Source organism: Podarcis muralis, chromosome 11 (genome assembly GCF_964188315.1).
Source record: "Podarcis muralis chromosome 11, rPodMur119.hap1.1, whole genome shotgun sequence".
Taxonomy (NCBI): domain Eukaryota; kingdom Metazoa; phylum Chordata; class Lepidosauria; order Squamata; family Lacertidae; genus Podarcis; species Podarcis muralis.
Genome location: NC_135665.1, coordinates 56,158,696 through 56,173,214, shown reverse-complemented (window position 1 = coordinate 56,173,214; position 14,519 = coordinate 56,158,696). Strand labels below are relative to the sequence as shown.

At 45.2% G+C, this 14,519-nt stretch overlaps 1 protein-coding gene across 6 annotated transcripts in view; it reads right to left on the bottom strand.

The window, feature by feature from the left end:
- MYO5B (myosin VB) overlaps nucleotides 1-14,519 on the bottom strand; it is a 287,447-nt gene that overhangs the window by 32,394 nt on the left and 240,534 nt on the right. For 4 of the 6 annotated variants that reach the window (XM_077936491.1, XM_077936490.1, XM_077936494.1 and 1 more), the window contains 4 exons: nucleotides 13,355-13,492; nucleotides 7,463-7,528; nucleotides 2,401-2,640; nucleotides 1,542-1,642 (listed from right to left, as the gene is read on the bottom strand). In XM_077936491.1, the coding sequence (XP_077792617.1) occupies nucleotides 1,542-1,642; nucleotides 2,401-2,640; nucleotides 7,463-7,528; nucleotides 13,355-13,492 (545 nt within the window). The remainder of the gene's footprint in view (nucleotides 1-1,541; nucleotides 1,643-2,400; nucleotides 2,641-7,462; nucleotides 7,529-13,354; nucleotides 13,493-14,519) is intronic. The other 2 variants (XM_077936493.1, XM_077936495.1) reach the window with 1 other exon arrangement.

Here is a 14,519-nt window from a genome sequence, read left to right as displayed (position 1 = left end):
CCTCTGCCTGGTTCCCTGTAACTTTGCCTGGTTCCCTGTAACTTTGCTTCTCACAGTGAGGGAACCAGCAGAAGACCCTCCGAGGAGGAAGGCCCTTGGAGCTAGATCTCAGTGGCTGGGCTGAGCTTGCGACATTTTAACTGTTGTACGCTATCCCAGTGTTTTTCAACCACTGTTCCGCGGCACACTAGTGTGCCGCGAGATGTTACCTGGTGTGCCGTGGGAAAATTTGAAAAATTTGAAAAATTTAAAAATTAAGTATTTTATAATTTTTCTTACTATTTCATAATAAAGTAATTATAAACTACTTTCTTTCTGTTTATTTGATTCCTATTCAAGAGAATTACTTTATATATAGCCAATATAGGCACAGAGTTAATTTTTTTAACATTTTCTAATGGTGGTGTGCCGCGTGATTTTTTTCATGAAACAAGTGTGCCTTTGCCCAAAAAAGGTTGAAAAACACTGCGCTATCCTGAGTAATGTGTATGCATTAGAAGGGAGGGACATACATGTCTGGGGGGAAGGACACCCAACTGGCATTTTAAAATATCTATCTGTCTATCTGCCCATCCACATAAAAAGGAAGTAACTTTGGAGGTAAGGAAACAGTAGACAATGCAAGGGGATCAAGATGTAAGAAACAGTGTCCTGTTTGCAACATATTTCTTTCTTATCCGCAAAAAAAAAGCTCAGGTTTGTTATTGCAAACTAATTCACGTGACCAACTTGGCATGATGAAGGAGCAGTCTGAGTAGTCCATTGTCAAAACCTAGCGTGCAAAATGGTCAACTCATTATGTATCTAATTTGCAATGCAAGCACCATCACTGCAAAGCTAGCGAAGGAGGGCTTAAGGAGCCCTTCCTCGTTATTGGGTCCTTAGATGTTGTTGGGGCCACAGTCCTGCTAGGGGTGATGGGAGCTGTGATGTAAAAAATACCCGAGGACACAGTTTTGACTTGCAATCTCTATGTGTGTAAGAAGGGTCACACAACTGCTTTACCGCAGGCCTAATTCTATACTTCCACACCCCCGCCCCGCAAGTTCATTTCTCAGTACAACTCACCTGGCTGTGCAAATTGGCCCCAGATCTTCAACAGTTAAAGCCAAGTTTTGAAAAAAATTCTTCAGAGCCTTTCTAGGGGCAATGCAATTCTTTTTTAAAACAACAACAACAACCCCCTCTTGCTTTTTGAGCCTCTCTCAGATACCGTTGAAATGTTTCTGAGTTGTTCTCCACAACGTATGAGGTCTAGAAATTTATTTTAGGGAAAGGGAAGCCAAGATGCTCAGGATACCAATATCCCACGAAACAGCAGATTCTGTGCTTGTGTGAAAAGGCCACAAATAAGAAGGATACACACTGAACAGTTTGTAGTTTGATGCTTCTGTAAGAAGAAGCAATCCATATTTTTGTTTACGATTGCACCCGTTGCTGGCACCCTGATGACGCCCCCCTCAGTTACTTAGAAATGAACAGAGGGTCCAGATTCCAACTCGTGTTGACCAGTAGTAATGGATAAACAAAGACAGGCTTACCGGTTTGTCTGACACACTCCATGATAGGCCTCTATGGCATCTTCTGGATCCACGTGCTTGTCACTGTTGGGCCAGCTAGTTTGCATGTTGCTGTTTGACTCCTTAAAAAAGAAAAAGCCTACCATGAAATATTTCCTCCCAGTCAATAATTTCCATTTCCCTCCCCACATGCTCTGCTAATTCTAATTCTTCACACATGCAGCATTTTTGACATGCAAAAGGTTTCACAATCATTGTTATTACATTTGCGACAAGGTACATTCAATGTCTGAAGGAAGTCGGAAAGTGAACTGGAAGGGCCCAGTGGAATTCGGCCTGAAGAGAAGTTAAGAGGAAAGATGGAGGGCAGATTTTCAACACAAACCTATTTCGGTTTTATTCCTCCAAAGAAACCTGGGAGTTGTAGCTTAGTGCGAGCACCAAGAATTATCTTTTAAGATTCCTCTAACTCACCTCACGAAAATATGGGAAAAATGAATGATTACTACACCAATTTAATATGAAGAATGGAAATTGGTGGCTGAGACATCCTAGAACTGAGAAACCAGAACTGAAAAGGGGAAATTCATATTTAGTAAAATGGACCGGGACGATGACGACAGGGGATTGGTCACTTACATTTGCCCAGACCCTTCTTCTGATCAGTTTGTCTTTGATATCAGTTCAGTCAATGCAGACAGACAGCAGTGCAACTTGGAATAATTTGTTTCAAAAGAATCCTCCTGACCGTTTGGTTTTGGACTTGCCGTAAACCACTGTGCCCGACCATTGAGATACAGTGATAGTTGGCAACACGGTGAAAAGAACGCGCACACACAAACGCACACAAATGGAAGGACCTGATTTTCTTGTCCATTACCATATTTCTGCCTGCATCTTTTTGCTGGGCTGACTTTATAATCTGTGTCCTGAGAATGAGCACCTCTTCCTTCCGCACTTCCAGCTCTTCGTTAGCAGACTTGAGCTGATTCAGGAGGAGGCTGTAACTGTCGTGGACATCGTTAGAAGAGTTGTTCTGGGCCACCCGATCCACTATAGCTTTCCTCAGCTCGTTAAGGTCATTTTTCAGTTTCTTGTTCTCAGATTCTAACTCTTGCCTCTATTGAAAATGACATTTGAAAAGTCACCCCCACTTAATCATTTCTAGAACTGCTGCTCTCGTTTTTCTCATTCCTTTGGAGCAGCGCATGTTAGCAAAAAGCACAACGGGATGATCAGCCAGACTCAGCAAGTTTAACTGCGTATGAACACAACTGCATGCACTTCTTAGAGATTAACAGGGCCAGTCCTACCATTAGGCAGACTGAGGCGGCCGCTTCAGGCAGCAGATTTTGGGTGTCATGAAAGAGCAGCCAATTGTTAAGTTACTTAATTTGTTGCATTTGTAATTTTACTGCCATTGTGGGAAAGAGGTACCGGTGAGGTTTTGTGCTTCAGATGTCAAAATAACTTGGCTGGCCTTATGCTGCCATTTGCTGCTCTGCTTCAGGCGGCAAAATGTCTTGGACTGGCTCTGGCTACTTAATCTTCCTCAGATTGTAAAGGGTAAAGGGACCCCTGACCATTAGGTCCAGTCATGGCCGACTCTGGGGTTGCGACGCTCATCTCGCTTTATTGGCCGAGGGAGCCGGCGTACAGTTTCCGGGTCATGTGGCCAGCAGGACTAAGCCGCTTCTGGCGAACCAGAGCAGTGCACGGAAATGCCATTTACCTTCCCGCTGGAGTGGTACCTATTTATCTACTTGCACTTTGACGTGCTTTCAAACTGCTAGGTGGGCAGGGATGGAGCAACAGGAGCTCACCCCGTCGTGGGGATTTGAACTGCCGACCTTCTCATTGGCAAGCCCTAGGCTCTGTGGTTTAACCCACAGCGCCACCCACGTCCCTCCTCAGATTGTACCAGTATGTAAAAAGGCGCTGAGAACCTGTAAACCATTTCAAAATCAAGGTACAAAGAAACCATCTCCCACAGAACGCATAAGCAAAACCTTCTCAGAGAGGTCAGAGGGGCAATTAAAAGCTACACGTAATAAATTTTAATGAGCACAATATAAATTAAATCGCAACTACAGAGAAAAAAGAGGCCTTTGAGGTTTCTCCTGAATCTTGTTTTCCCCACAATATAGGTGTTCCTAGGGCCTTAGCTGGGAGTGGGGAAGTATCCTTCCTGCCCTGCCCTCAATGGAGTCAGTGGCTAAATATTTCTTGAGAGTAGGGATGGTGAATCTGCAAATTTTGTTTTCTCTCAGCTTCTCATTTCTCCAAACTTAAATTCAGTTCTCCACATTTTCATATCAGCATGTGATTTTATAATAAAAGTTTTCACAAAAATTCTTCAGGTGTGTATTTTACAAGCTATGGCTGATACATCAGCTATAGTCGTTCCTGGACAGGGAAAGGCTGGCCACGGTTATCCATGCTTTGGTAACCTCAAGACTCGGTTTTTGGAACATGCTGTAGGCTGGGCTACCCTTGAGCCTCATCCAGAGGCTTCAGTTGATGGAGACCTAGAATACTGTGTCCAGTTCTGGGCACCACAATTTAAGAAGGATGTTGACAAGCTAGAACATTTTGCAGAGAAGGGCAACTAAGATGATCAGGGGTCTGGAAATCAAGCCTTATGAGGAACAGTTGAGGAAGTTGCGTATGTTTAGCCTGGAAAAGAGGAGACTGACAGGAGATATGATAGCCACCTTCAAATATCTCATGGGCTGTCACATGGAAGAGGGAGCAAGCTTGTTTTCTCCTGCTCTGGAGGCTAGGACCCAAACCTATGGCTTCAAGTTACAAGAAAGGCAATTCTGATTGAACAAAAGGAAGAACTTTATGACACTAAAAGCTTTTAGACAGTGGAACAGACTCCCTTGGGAGGTTGTGGACTCTCCTTCCTTGGAGGTTTTTAACCAGAGGTTGGGTGGTCTTCTACCATTATGATCTACTTGAGACCCCTGCTTTGCACGGGATTGGAATGGATGACCCTCAGAGTTCTTTCCAACTCTACAATTCTATGGTTTTATGACTCTATACTCATATTCACCAGGAGCCATTCCACTTGAGGTCAGAACAGCTGAACTGAACTACTGAATACTACTACTACTACTACTACTACTACTACTATTATGCCAGCATTTTAATTGAAATTAGATTTTACAATTTTAAATTATTATTATTTTTTACTTTACATCTTTGTAAACCACTTAGGGACTACTGTAGTTAGGTGACATCTAAATTGTTTAAATAAATAAATAAAAGAACCAAGCATTCAGAAGCAGAACATTGGCTTTCATTAAGCATGCCTGAATCTGCTTCCAGTACCGATCTTCTATATTCAGCCCCAAATCTCCTCTTGCCCTAAACTCCATTCTTTGTTCCAATTGTTTTATGGGGAGCTGCGGTCTTATCTGTGAGACAGAAGCTTCCCATTTTATATTTTGCATTCACATAAAGGAGGATGGTAAACGAGACACGAACTCTCTCGGAGGAGGCCTGCTTATTACAGTATTATCTACCATTAACTATTTTTTGTGAGCCGCCAAGAAAACATGAATTATTATGCTGCCTATAAACACAATTATTAAATAAATAACTTTTTTAAAAACCCCAGTATATTTACTGTTTCTAAGGGAAACTGTTCCAGAATGACCAAAAATTGCTAAGAATCTTCCTTTTTTCCCACCTCCTTTGGGTGCCCGAAAAATAAATGGCTGCAGTTGATGCACATTAAAGATTTATCTTCAAGTTGCGAACAGCTCACACATTAATCATGAGCCTAACATACAAACAGAAGTCCAAAATGCAACAATTTCTTTTAAAACCTCTTACTGGAGCAAGAAAAAGGGGTGGAGGTGGGGGGGAAGAGAAGAAAGAACAAATTCTATTTATGTCATCACCATCTGTAAATAATTTTGCACACAGAATAGGCAAATTGGTAGAAGATGACTTAAGAAATGCACTACATTGCCAAAGGGAGGTGGCAGGAGGGAAAGGAATTGGTAGTATATGTATACAGTGGTACCTCGGGTTACAGACGCTTCAGGTTACAGACTCCGCTAACCCAGAAATAGTACCTCGGGTTAAGAACTTTGCTTCAGGATGAGAACAGAAATTGCGTGGCAGCGGCGCGGCAGGCCCCATTAGCTGAAGTGGTCCTTCAGGTTAAGAACAGTTTCAGGTTAAGAACGGACCTCCAGAGCGAATTAAGTACGTAACCCGAGGTACCACTGTATTCCTTGACACTCAGAAAGTTGTTAGCCTGAAGAAAATGCAGGGCTCACTTACACCTTGTGCCTTAGGTAAAGGTAAAGGGACCCCTGACCATTAGGTCCAGTCGTGACCGACTCTGGGGTTGCGGCGCTCATCTCGCTTTATTGGCCAAGGGAGCCGGCGCACAGTTTCCGGGTCATGGGACCAGCATGACTAAGCCGCTTCTGGCAAACCAGAGCAGGGCATGGAAACGCCGTTTACCTTCCCGCCTGGAGCGGTACCTATTTATCTACTTGCACTTTTGACGTGCTTTTGAACTGCTAGTTTGGCAGGAGCAGGGACCGAAAAACAGGAGGTCACCCCATCGCAGGGATTCAAACCACCAACCTTCTGATCGGCATGATCAGTGCTTGGATAGGCTACTGCAGGGGAATCTCTCATATATGCTGACTTAAGTCGCATGATATAAGAAAGGTGGGATATAAATGTACCAAATAAAATAAGGTATGAATCTTCTAAAAACAGGGGCATCCATGATATAGCATCTCTAACAAGGTTGTGGCTGGCATCCATCTGTCTTGAGAGACAACAGAGTGCACCTCTGGGGATGAAGTCAAACCTCTGCGTTAGCAGCACCAAGGTGACCTCCCCGGGATGCAAGCCTGGGCAATGTGGTTGAAGGTCCTGGGCTGCCCAGACGACAAGACCCACCTGGTGTGGTCCAAAGGAAAGCACAGTAAGACATTGGGTACCAGTTTGGCTGCAGGAGTTGCCAGAAGGAGGCGTACAAAACGCCACCCAACCGTCTTAGGGACTCCACTCCAGATTTGTGCTGCGTTTACTCCTTAGCCTTTCCTTCTCCCAAAGACATCCCTCAAGCCAGCAGAGGTTTAGGATCAGAGTTTTCCTTCTTCTGGTGGGCTACCTTCCCAGGTTGACGAGCTCCATCTACCCACCCGCTTCCCTCTACAGCACATGCAGAAACCACCTTCTTGACTGCTGGACCCACTTTGGTCTTGTCCACTCAATCCGCTGGAGGCTGTCTTTGCGTGCAGGAGAAGTCCCTAAATCATCAAGGATTTGAGAGCCATTGGCTCCCCTCACCTGGTTTGGCTGGTCAGTCGAAGTCATTCCTGGGGTGTGGCTGCTGCCGCATGCTGACAGCTTCTAGGAACCACAGGTTCCACTGAGGGCAGGGTATGGACAAACTACCCCAGAAGAAGCACAACGTACCCTCTACCAGAGGTGGACAGGAGGACACAGTCCTTCAACCAACATTTTGAACCAAACCCAGAAACTCATTGATAGCAAAAGCAGAGTTTTGCCAGCTCATCATCTGCCACATCTGAACCAGACCTAACAGGCAGGGGAGGCCTCTAAAGTCCCTGCAGTGCTCATCCAAGGACTTGGGGAGTCCCAAGAACACCCCAGTTAGAGAATTTATAGGGCACAGAGCACATTGTGCCATAAGATGGCCAAGTCAGTCAGTGGGGCCAGGCTATGACGCCTCTTTTTGTCATAACCAAATGAAAAGGGGACAGAAAGCTGAGCATAAAAAGGAAGACCATGGGACTGTAAATAGTTAAGGCATATTTTGGTGTACCCGTCATGCAGATTTATAGAGACTGGTATCAGCAAAGCTCTTGCAGCTTTTTAGCACCTGAGGTGGGTGAAGAGGAAAAAAAAAAAAATATCCCCGGCCTGCAAATTTCTTTTACCTTCAGACTGTTGTACGCTAGATCCGTATCGCGGTCCAAATCCATTTCGTTCTTCATTTCAATTACCTGGATGGATTAAGGAGAGAGAAAGAGAGAGATTTGATTTGACAAGAGGCTACAGCGGTTAGGCTTTTTGATTGCAGCTCTGGGTCACCTTACAAAATCTGTTGTTTACTGGCAGAGCAATTTGGCCAAGAAAGAAAAGCTGAAAGAGTGAAGGGTGTTTAGTAAACATAGAATCAGATGAGAGGAAAGATAAAAACAATGGGATGGTAAAACAGGGGCACACGCAGAGGGAATCCCTTTTCTCTCTTCTCCTAGCTTCTCTATTATTTATCTGTATCCTATTTGCTGATTCTGTTCTTCCATGCGTAGATGGCAAAAGAGGTAAAATGTTGCTGGACAGGGGAGAAAAGGATCTCTGTCGCTAGCACAGGCCTCTGAGCCTGCAAAAAATAAAACAGTAGATAGAGGGTTGAAGCGACTCGTCATATCTTCCCAAAGTGTAGAGATTGCCCGAGGGCAGCATGCAGACATCCCTTCCACAGGATACTAAGGAATGGCATCAGCAGCAAAGGTCAGCTATCAGGCACTTGCCATGTTTCTTTAAGGCAGTCATCTGTAGCTAGCAGGAGTGGAGGTTGTTCAGGGCAGTGAACAGGTCTGACCCGGGAGTCTTAACAGTGTTTGTTCAAGACTCTTGGAATAAAAAGGGCAACTGGTGGGGACCAGTGGAAAGGACCCCTTTGGAAGGTGGTGGACTTTCCTTTCTTGGAGGTTTTGGAGCAGAGGTTGGATGGCCATCTGTCATGTATGCTCTAGCTGAGATTCCTGCATTGTAGGGGGTTGGGCTCGATTATTTTTGAGGTCCTTTCCAACTCTGCAATTCTACAATTCTATGAAAGACTGAATTCCTGCTTGTCACCTCTCAATCCCAACAGAATGGCCTCTCAGCCCTGGCTCTAGATAAAAAACTATGGGGAGTTCAAACGAGAATAATAATAATAATAATAATAATAATAATAATAATAATAATAATTTGTACCCTGCCCATCTGGCTGGGTTTCCCCAGCCACTCTGGGTCGCTTCCAACAAACACTAAAATACAATAACCTATTAAACATTAAAAGCTTCCCTAAACAGGGCTGCCTTCAGATGTCTTCTAAAATTTTGGTAGTTATTTTTCTCTTTGACATCTGGTGGGAGGGCGTTCCACAGGGCGGGTGCCACTACTGAGAAGGCCCTCTGCCTGGTTCCCTGTAACTTGGCTTCTCGCAGCGAGGGAACCGCCAGAAGGCCCTTAGCACTGGACCTCAGTGTCTGAGCAGAATGATGGAGGTGGAGACGCTCCTTCAGGTATACTGGACCGAGGCCGTTTAGGGCTTTAAAGGTCAGCACCAACACTTTGAATTGTGCTCGGAAACGTATTGGGAGCCAGTACGTTTGAATGAATGAACAATGAATACTTGGAGAAGCAAAGTATTCTTTGTACTTCGGCTGCACTGAATGTACCCACTTCTTGGCAAATGTTGAGATTAGGTAATACAAGAGCTGTTGTGGGATAGTGAGCAGAATGACAAACAAAGACCATGGAGACCCGAATTCAACCCCAGATAAGCTCATTAAGCAACCTTGAGTCAAGTCCTACCTCTCAGCCCACCCCACCTCAGAGGGTTGTTGCCTATCATGATGTAGTGGTTTGAGTAGCATCTGGGAGAGCAAGGTTCAGATCCACACCTAGCCATGAAACTCACTGGGTGACCTTGGGCCAATCACTGTCTCTCAGATGAACCTACCTCACAGGATTGTGAGAATAAAATGGGAGGGGGGAGAACCATGAATGCTACCTTGAACTTCCTGAAGGAAAGCATGCAGGTGGGGTGTGTGTGGAAATACAATAATAATTTTTAAATTGTTGTGAGGGTAAAAAAATGTGGGGGTGCTGGAACCAGCTGCAGCCCTACTTAAAAAGGAAACACAAGAGAAATTAAATAAGAGTCCACTATGGTTCAATCTCCAGTGATTCCACAGTGCTTGGAAGACCATTAATTTTGGAAATGGGGATGTTTAAAAGCTGCGCATGGGAGAGAGAGCATTCCATGTCACTGTGTGGTCTCCAGCCGCTGCTTTGCATCAAAGTACGTGGAACATGCAGGCTATTTTTCTTTTTTGGGTTGCTGCTTTTGTTTTTATGAAAAGTAATAAAAAATGAATCGCAGAAAGACGTGGCAGCGTTATCCTACAAGGACTCTGGGTCGTGATGAGCCTTCTTTTAAATAAATGATTGTCCTTTCTGCCTCAGAAAAACAAGAGAACTTGTTCGTTTGCGGGGCAAGCACAACTTTTCAGAAAGAGAACTCTCTGAAGGGTATTATCAGCGACTGAAAAAGGAACAAGAAACTGGTGGGTGGAGGGAGACTTGACGGGGAACATCCATAATACATACTTAAAAGGCAGCCGCCTTTCTATGACTGGGTAAACAAGCGAGAAGCAAGTGCTGTCCCTTTTTCAACCCGCTTCTACTGGTTAAGAGGCACAAAGCTTACAGGCTTCCCCAAAGGCATCTGGTTGGCCACAGGATCTGGACCAGGCACCTGATCCAGATGTTTTTAACTGCATCCAGCAGGGCTCTTTTTCAGCTCTTAGGTAAAGACCCTGCCCTTTCAAGCCCCAGGTGGGAGTTTTCCTCCCACTTCAAATATCAGATGCAAGGGGAGGGGGCAGGCAATTCTGACCAAGACAGCAGCACCGAAAGCAAAGGACCAGTGTTTGAAACTCCCATTGTTCTAGGTGCATTTTGTGAGCAGTTTCTGAGCTCCAGGCACAGTACTGCGCCTAAGATTTCATATTAAAACTGCAGAGTGGAAGGAAAGCAGGACTTTTTTCTGCCTCCCCACTTCCAGCTACACTCTGAAGACTAGATAAGAGACCCTCTTCAGAATATTAGGGGGGTGGGCAGGGGAAGGACTAGACCATGTGAAAAATTAACGTAATATTTTAGCTGCAGTTCATTCATTTTCAGCTTTGTATTCTTGTTATTAAAAACACACACCTAGACATTCCATGGTTGTGCCCATAACCTAGGTTTAAGGTGCCATTTAGCTACTAGCTTTCATATCTCAGTTTCTAACACTGCAAAGGACTAATGCTCTCCTCACCCATATCATGGATCCCAATTTGGTTCCCCATTTCCTGCACTAACTATTTTTTGTTTAAATATCAAGTGCATCAGGGCAAGCCGTGAGACGAAATGTCATATCTAGTTTGGTCCTAACAGAGCAAACAAAGCTAGCTCCAAGCATTTCAGAGGACAGTACAACCAGTAATTTTGTGGATGGACCAGTTTGTTGGGGCTTCTGGAAACTGACAGGGGACGTTGAATGGCACAGAAGTGCATCTACGATAAACTATTTAAGAGACTTTTACTCAAATCTTCTTCCCCAATCTGCCCCAAGGTTAACTATTACTTCATTGAGCTTCTGTGGACTAGACACTGTCTTATGAAATGCCAGTCCATGAACGCTTATATCATAATTAAATTGCTGGTCTAGCATCGAAAGGCTCTTTTGTTTTTGCCTCAACAAATTAACAGATGGCGCTGTGGGTTAAACCACAGAGCCTAGGACTTGCCGATCAGAAGGTCGGCGGTTCGAATCCCCGTGACAGGGTGAGCTCCCGTTGCTTGGTCCCTGCTCCTGCCAACCTAGCAGTTCGAAAGCACATCAAAGTGCAAGTAGATAAATAGGTACCGCTCCAGCGGGAAGGTAAACGGCGTTTCCGTGCGCTGCTCTATTTCACAAGAAGCAGCTTAGTCATGCTGGCCATATGACCCGGAAGCTGTACGCCGGCTCCCTCGGCCAATAAAGCGAGATGAGCTTTACAAGATGAGGTCACGACTGGACCTAATGGTCAGGGGTCCCTTTACCTTTACCCCTCCGGAGATTATTACAACTGGTTCATAAATGGGGACCTGTGAGAGGGGGTGCTATTGGTTTGGTTGGTTCTTCTTCATATTATGTACTTTATAGTTTTCTTCTGCATTTTTATGCTGTGGCCCACTCTGAGATCTTTGGATGAAGGGCAGTATACAAATTTAATTAGTAATAAAATTATTATTAATAATAATAGTAATAGTAATAGTAAATAACTGACTTAGGAATATTCCTTATACCAAGTAAGAACAAAGGTCCATCCAGCTAAATGTTGTCTGCACTGACAGGCACCAGGTCTCTGAGGTTTCAGAGATGGGTCTATCCCAGCCCTATTTAGAGACACTGGGGATTAAACCTGAGACCTTCTGCATGCAAGGCATACCCTTTACCACTATCGTCTACTAGCCAATCCTCATTTAACTGGAAAGGGCAGGGGCTGAACCTCAGATCTTCTGCACGAGAAGCACATGCTCTACCAAAAAGGTCCCCCCAGAAATCTTGCTCAGAGTCAACCTGTGAGATCCCATGTCTGACGTTCAGAACTTCAACTGCTGTGAAACCAACTTAAGAGTGTGGCAGGGGTGACGGCTGAGCTTGTGCCACAGATGGATCTGGTGGAAAGGAGAAAGAGGACTCTGTGCAAGCAGAGCTGTATGGAGATGGTCCCTTTCCCAGCTGCTGCCCTGACCGCAGCCAACCTCAACCCAGAATCCCCTGAAAATTCACAGCCGGACACTTTCTGCTGGACAAAACTGGATCTCGCCATTTAGCTGGGGTTGCCAAGGCATAACTCTCTGAACCTAAATATGTTCCCATCCTAGTAGGATAAGTTGCCTATTTCCTTTCATTAACAGGTTGTATTTTAGTAAAATGCCGGAACACCCACAGCACAATAGGCAAGGATGTTCACGTCAATGATGCCTTTTCACTACTTCTTCAGAATCGAAATTTCCCACAGGTCTGGGGGAAATGGAATCAATGATACTTTGGATTCATGACAGCTCATGAACAGAGTCATTGCCAGGCCAATTAACTATACAGTGAGATAAATCATTCCAGCATTGATTGTGTAGCCCGATGATTGCAAAGCCTGTCCTCAGGCAGAAGCCGGCAGCAATAGACTAAAGCATCATAATTATGCATGGATTTCTAACTTAAGTGTGATGGTTAGACCTTAGGATCGCTGATGTTTTGGGTGTCAAGAGGACACAAAGATGAGGTGAATACCTTTGAGTCGAAGGGTAGATTTACAAAGTATTTCTGAACAAAGGTAAAATCCCAGTCACCCATTTGAGCAAAACGTTCATGGGAACCTGCTTAAAAGTTCTCTTAAACGGCCCCGGTCCAGTATACCTGAAGGAGCATCTCCACCCCCATAGTTCTGCCTGAACACTGAGATCCAGCGCCGAGGGCCTTCTGGTGGTTCCCTCGCTGCGAGAAGCAAAGCTACAGGGAATCAGGCAGAGGGCCTTCTCGGTGGTGGTGCCCGCCCTGTGGAATGCCCTCTCATCAGATGTCAAAGAGATAAACAACTACCTGACATTTAGAAGACACCTGAAGGCATCCCTGTTTAGGGAAGCTTTTAATGTCTGACATTTTAATGTATTTTTAATCTTTGTTGGAAGCTGCCCAGAGTGACTGGGGAAACCCAGCCAGATGGGCAGGGTACAAATAAATTATTATTATTATTATTATTATTATTATTATTATTATTAACAACCTGATCCACAGATTCAACCAAACTGCACAAAATTCCTAGGACTGAACCATTTCAGACCACAGGGGGAAGGGTTACATTTTCTTGTATATCTTCACATAAAAAAACTATCCCTGCATATATTCAATGCAGTGTCTAGTTTGAGTCTTAAATTCACAACACATGCTTTAAAGTTTCCCCAGGAATGCCTGTTATAGATTTGAAATCCAATGTGGGTAGTAGCAGCAAAGCGACATTTTCTACCTGGGGTTTTTTGCTTTCGTTTTCTCTCTTCTCCAGCTGGCTTTGCAGCTTCTTCCTCTCCTGTTCGAGTTCCCGCACTCTCTTCTGAAGCTTTAGGAAGAGGGTCATGTCCATGGCCGCCTTCTCCATGCCAACCTCCTGTGACGGAAGAGGAGAACGAGAGGTAAGAGCAGGGAGTAACCTTAATGGCCTGGAGGCGCCGCAGGAACATGCATTATGCAGCAGGTCACCAGGAGCCTTTCAGCAACACCTGAGAGCTTTGAATAAATACAGCGCATTGGAAAAGGAATGTGATGTGTGGCTGGTTCAACACTCTTCTCAAAAGGAAGCCAAGCACGTCTCTCCCACCCAAAGAAGGGTTCTTCCAGATGCGGTCCATTTAGCAGGCGCTCAGTCGCTGGTGTTCTGCTTTGAACTGGAATAGCAGCTTTGGAATCTAAATAAGATTCTGTAGCCAAGTGGGCAGCCCCTTTCTTCACTCCCAAACATATAAGGTAAAGGTAAATGGACCCTTGACCATTAGGTTCAGTCATGGCCGACTCTGGGGTTGTGGCGCTCATCTCGCCTTATTGGCCGAGGGAGCCAGCATACAGCTTCCGGGTCATGTGGCCAGCATGACTAAGCTGCTTCTGGCGAACCAGAGCAGCGCACAGAAACACCGTTTACCTTCCCGCCGGAGCGGTAGCTATTTATCTACTTGCACTTTGATGTGCTTTTGAACTGCTAGGTTGGCTCAGCCCCAAATTCTTGGGAGGGGAAGGGTTTCATTGGAACCATGGCGGGCTTTTTTTGAAGGGGGGACGGTAAAAGGTAAAGGGACCCCTGACCATTAGGTCCAGTCATGGCCGACTCTGGGGTTGCGGCGCTCATCTCGCTTTATTGGCCGAGGGAGCCGGCGTACAGCTTCCAGGTCATGTGGCCAGCATGACTAAGCCGCTTCTGGCGAACCAGAGCAGCGCATGGAAACGCCGTTTACTTTCCCATCAGAGCGGTACCTATTTATCTACTTGCACTGGCGTGCTTTCGAACTGCTAGGTTGGCAGGAGCAGGGACCGAGCAATGGGAGCTCACCCCGTCACGGGGATTCGAACCGCTGACCTTCTGATCCTAGGCTCTGTGGTTTAACCCACAGCGCCACCCACGTCCCTGAAGGGGGGGTAGAAGG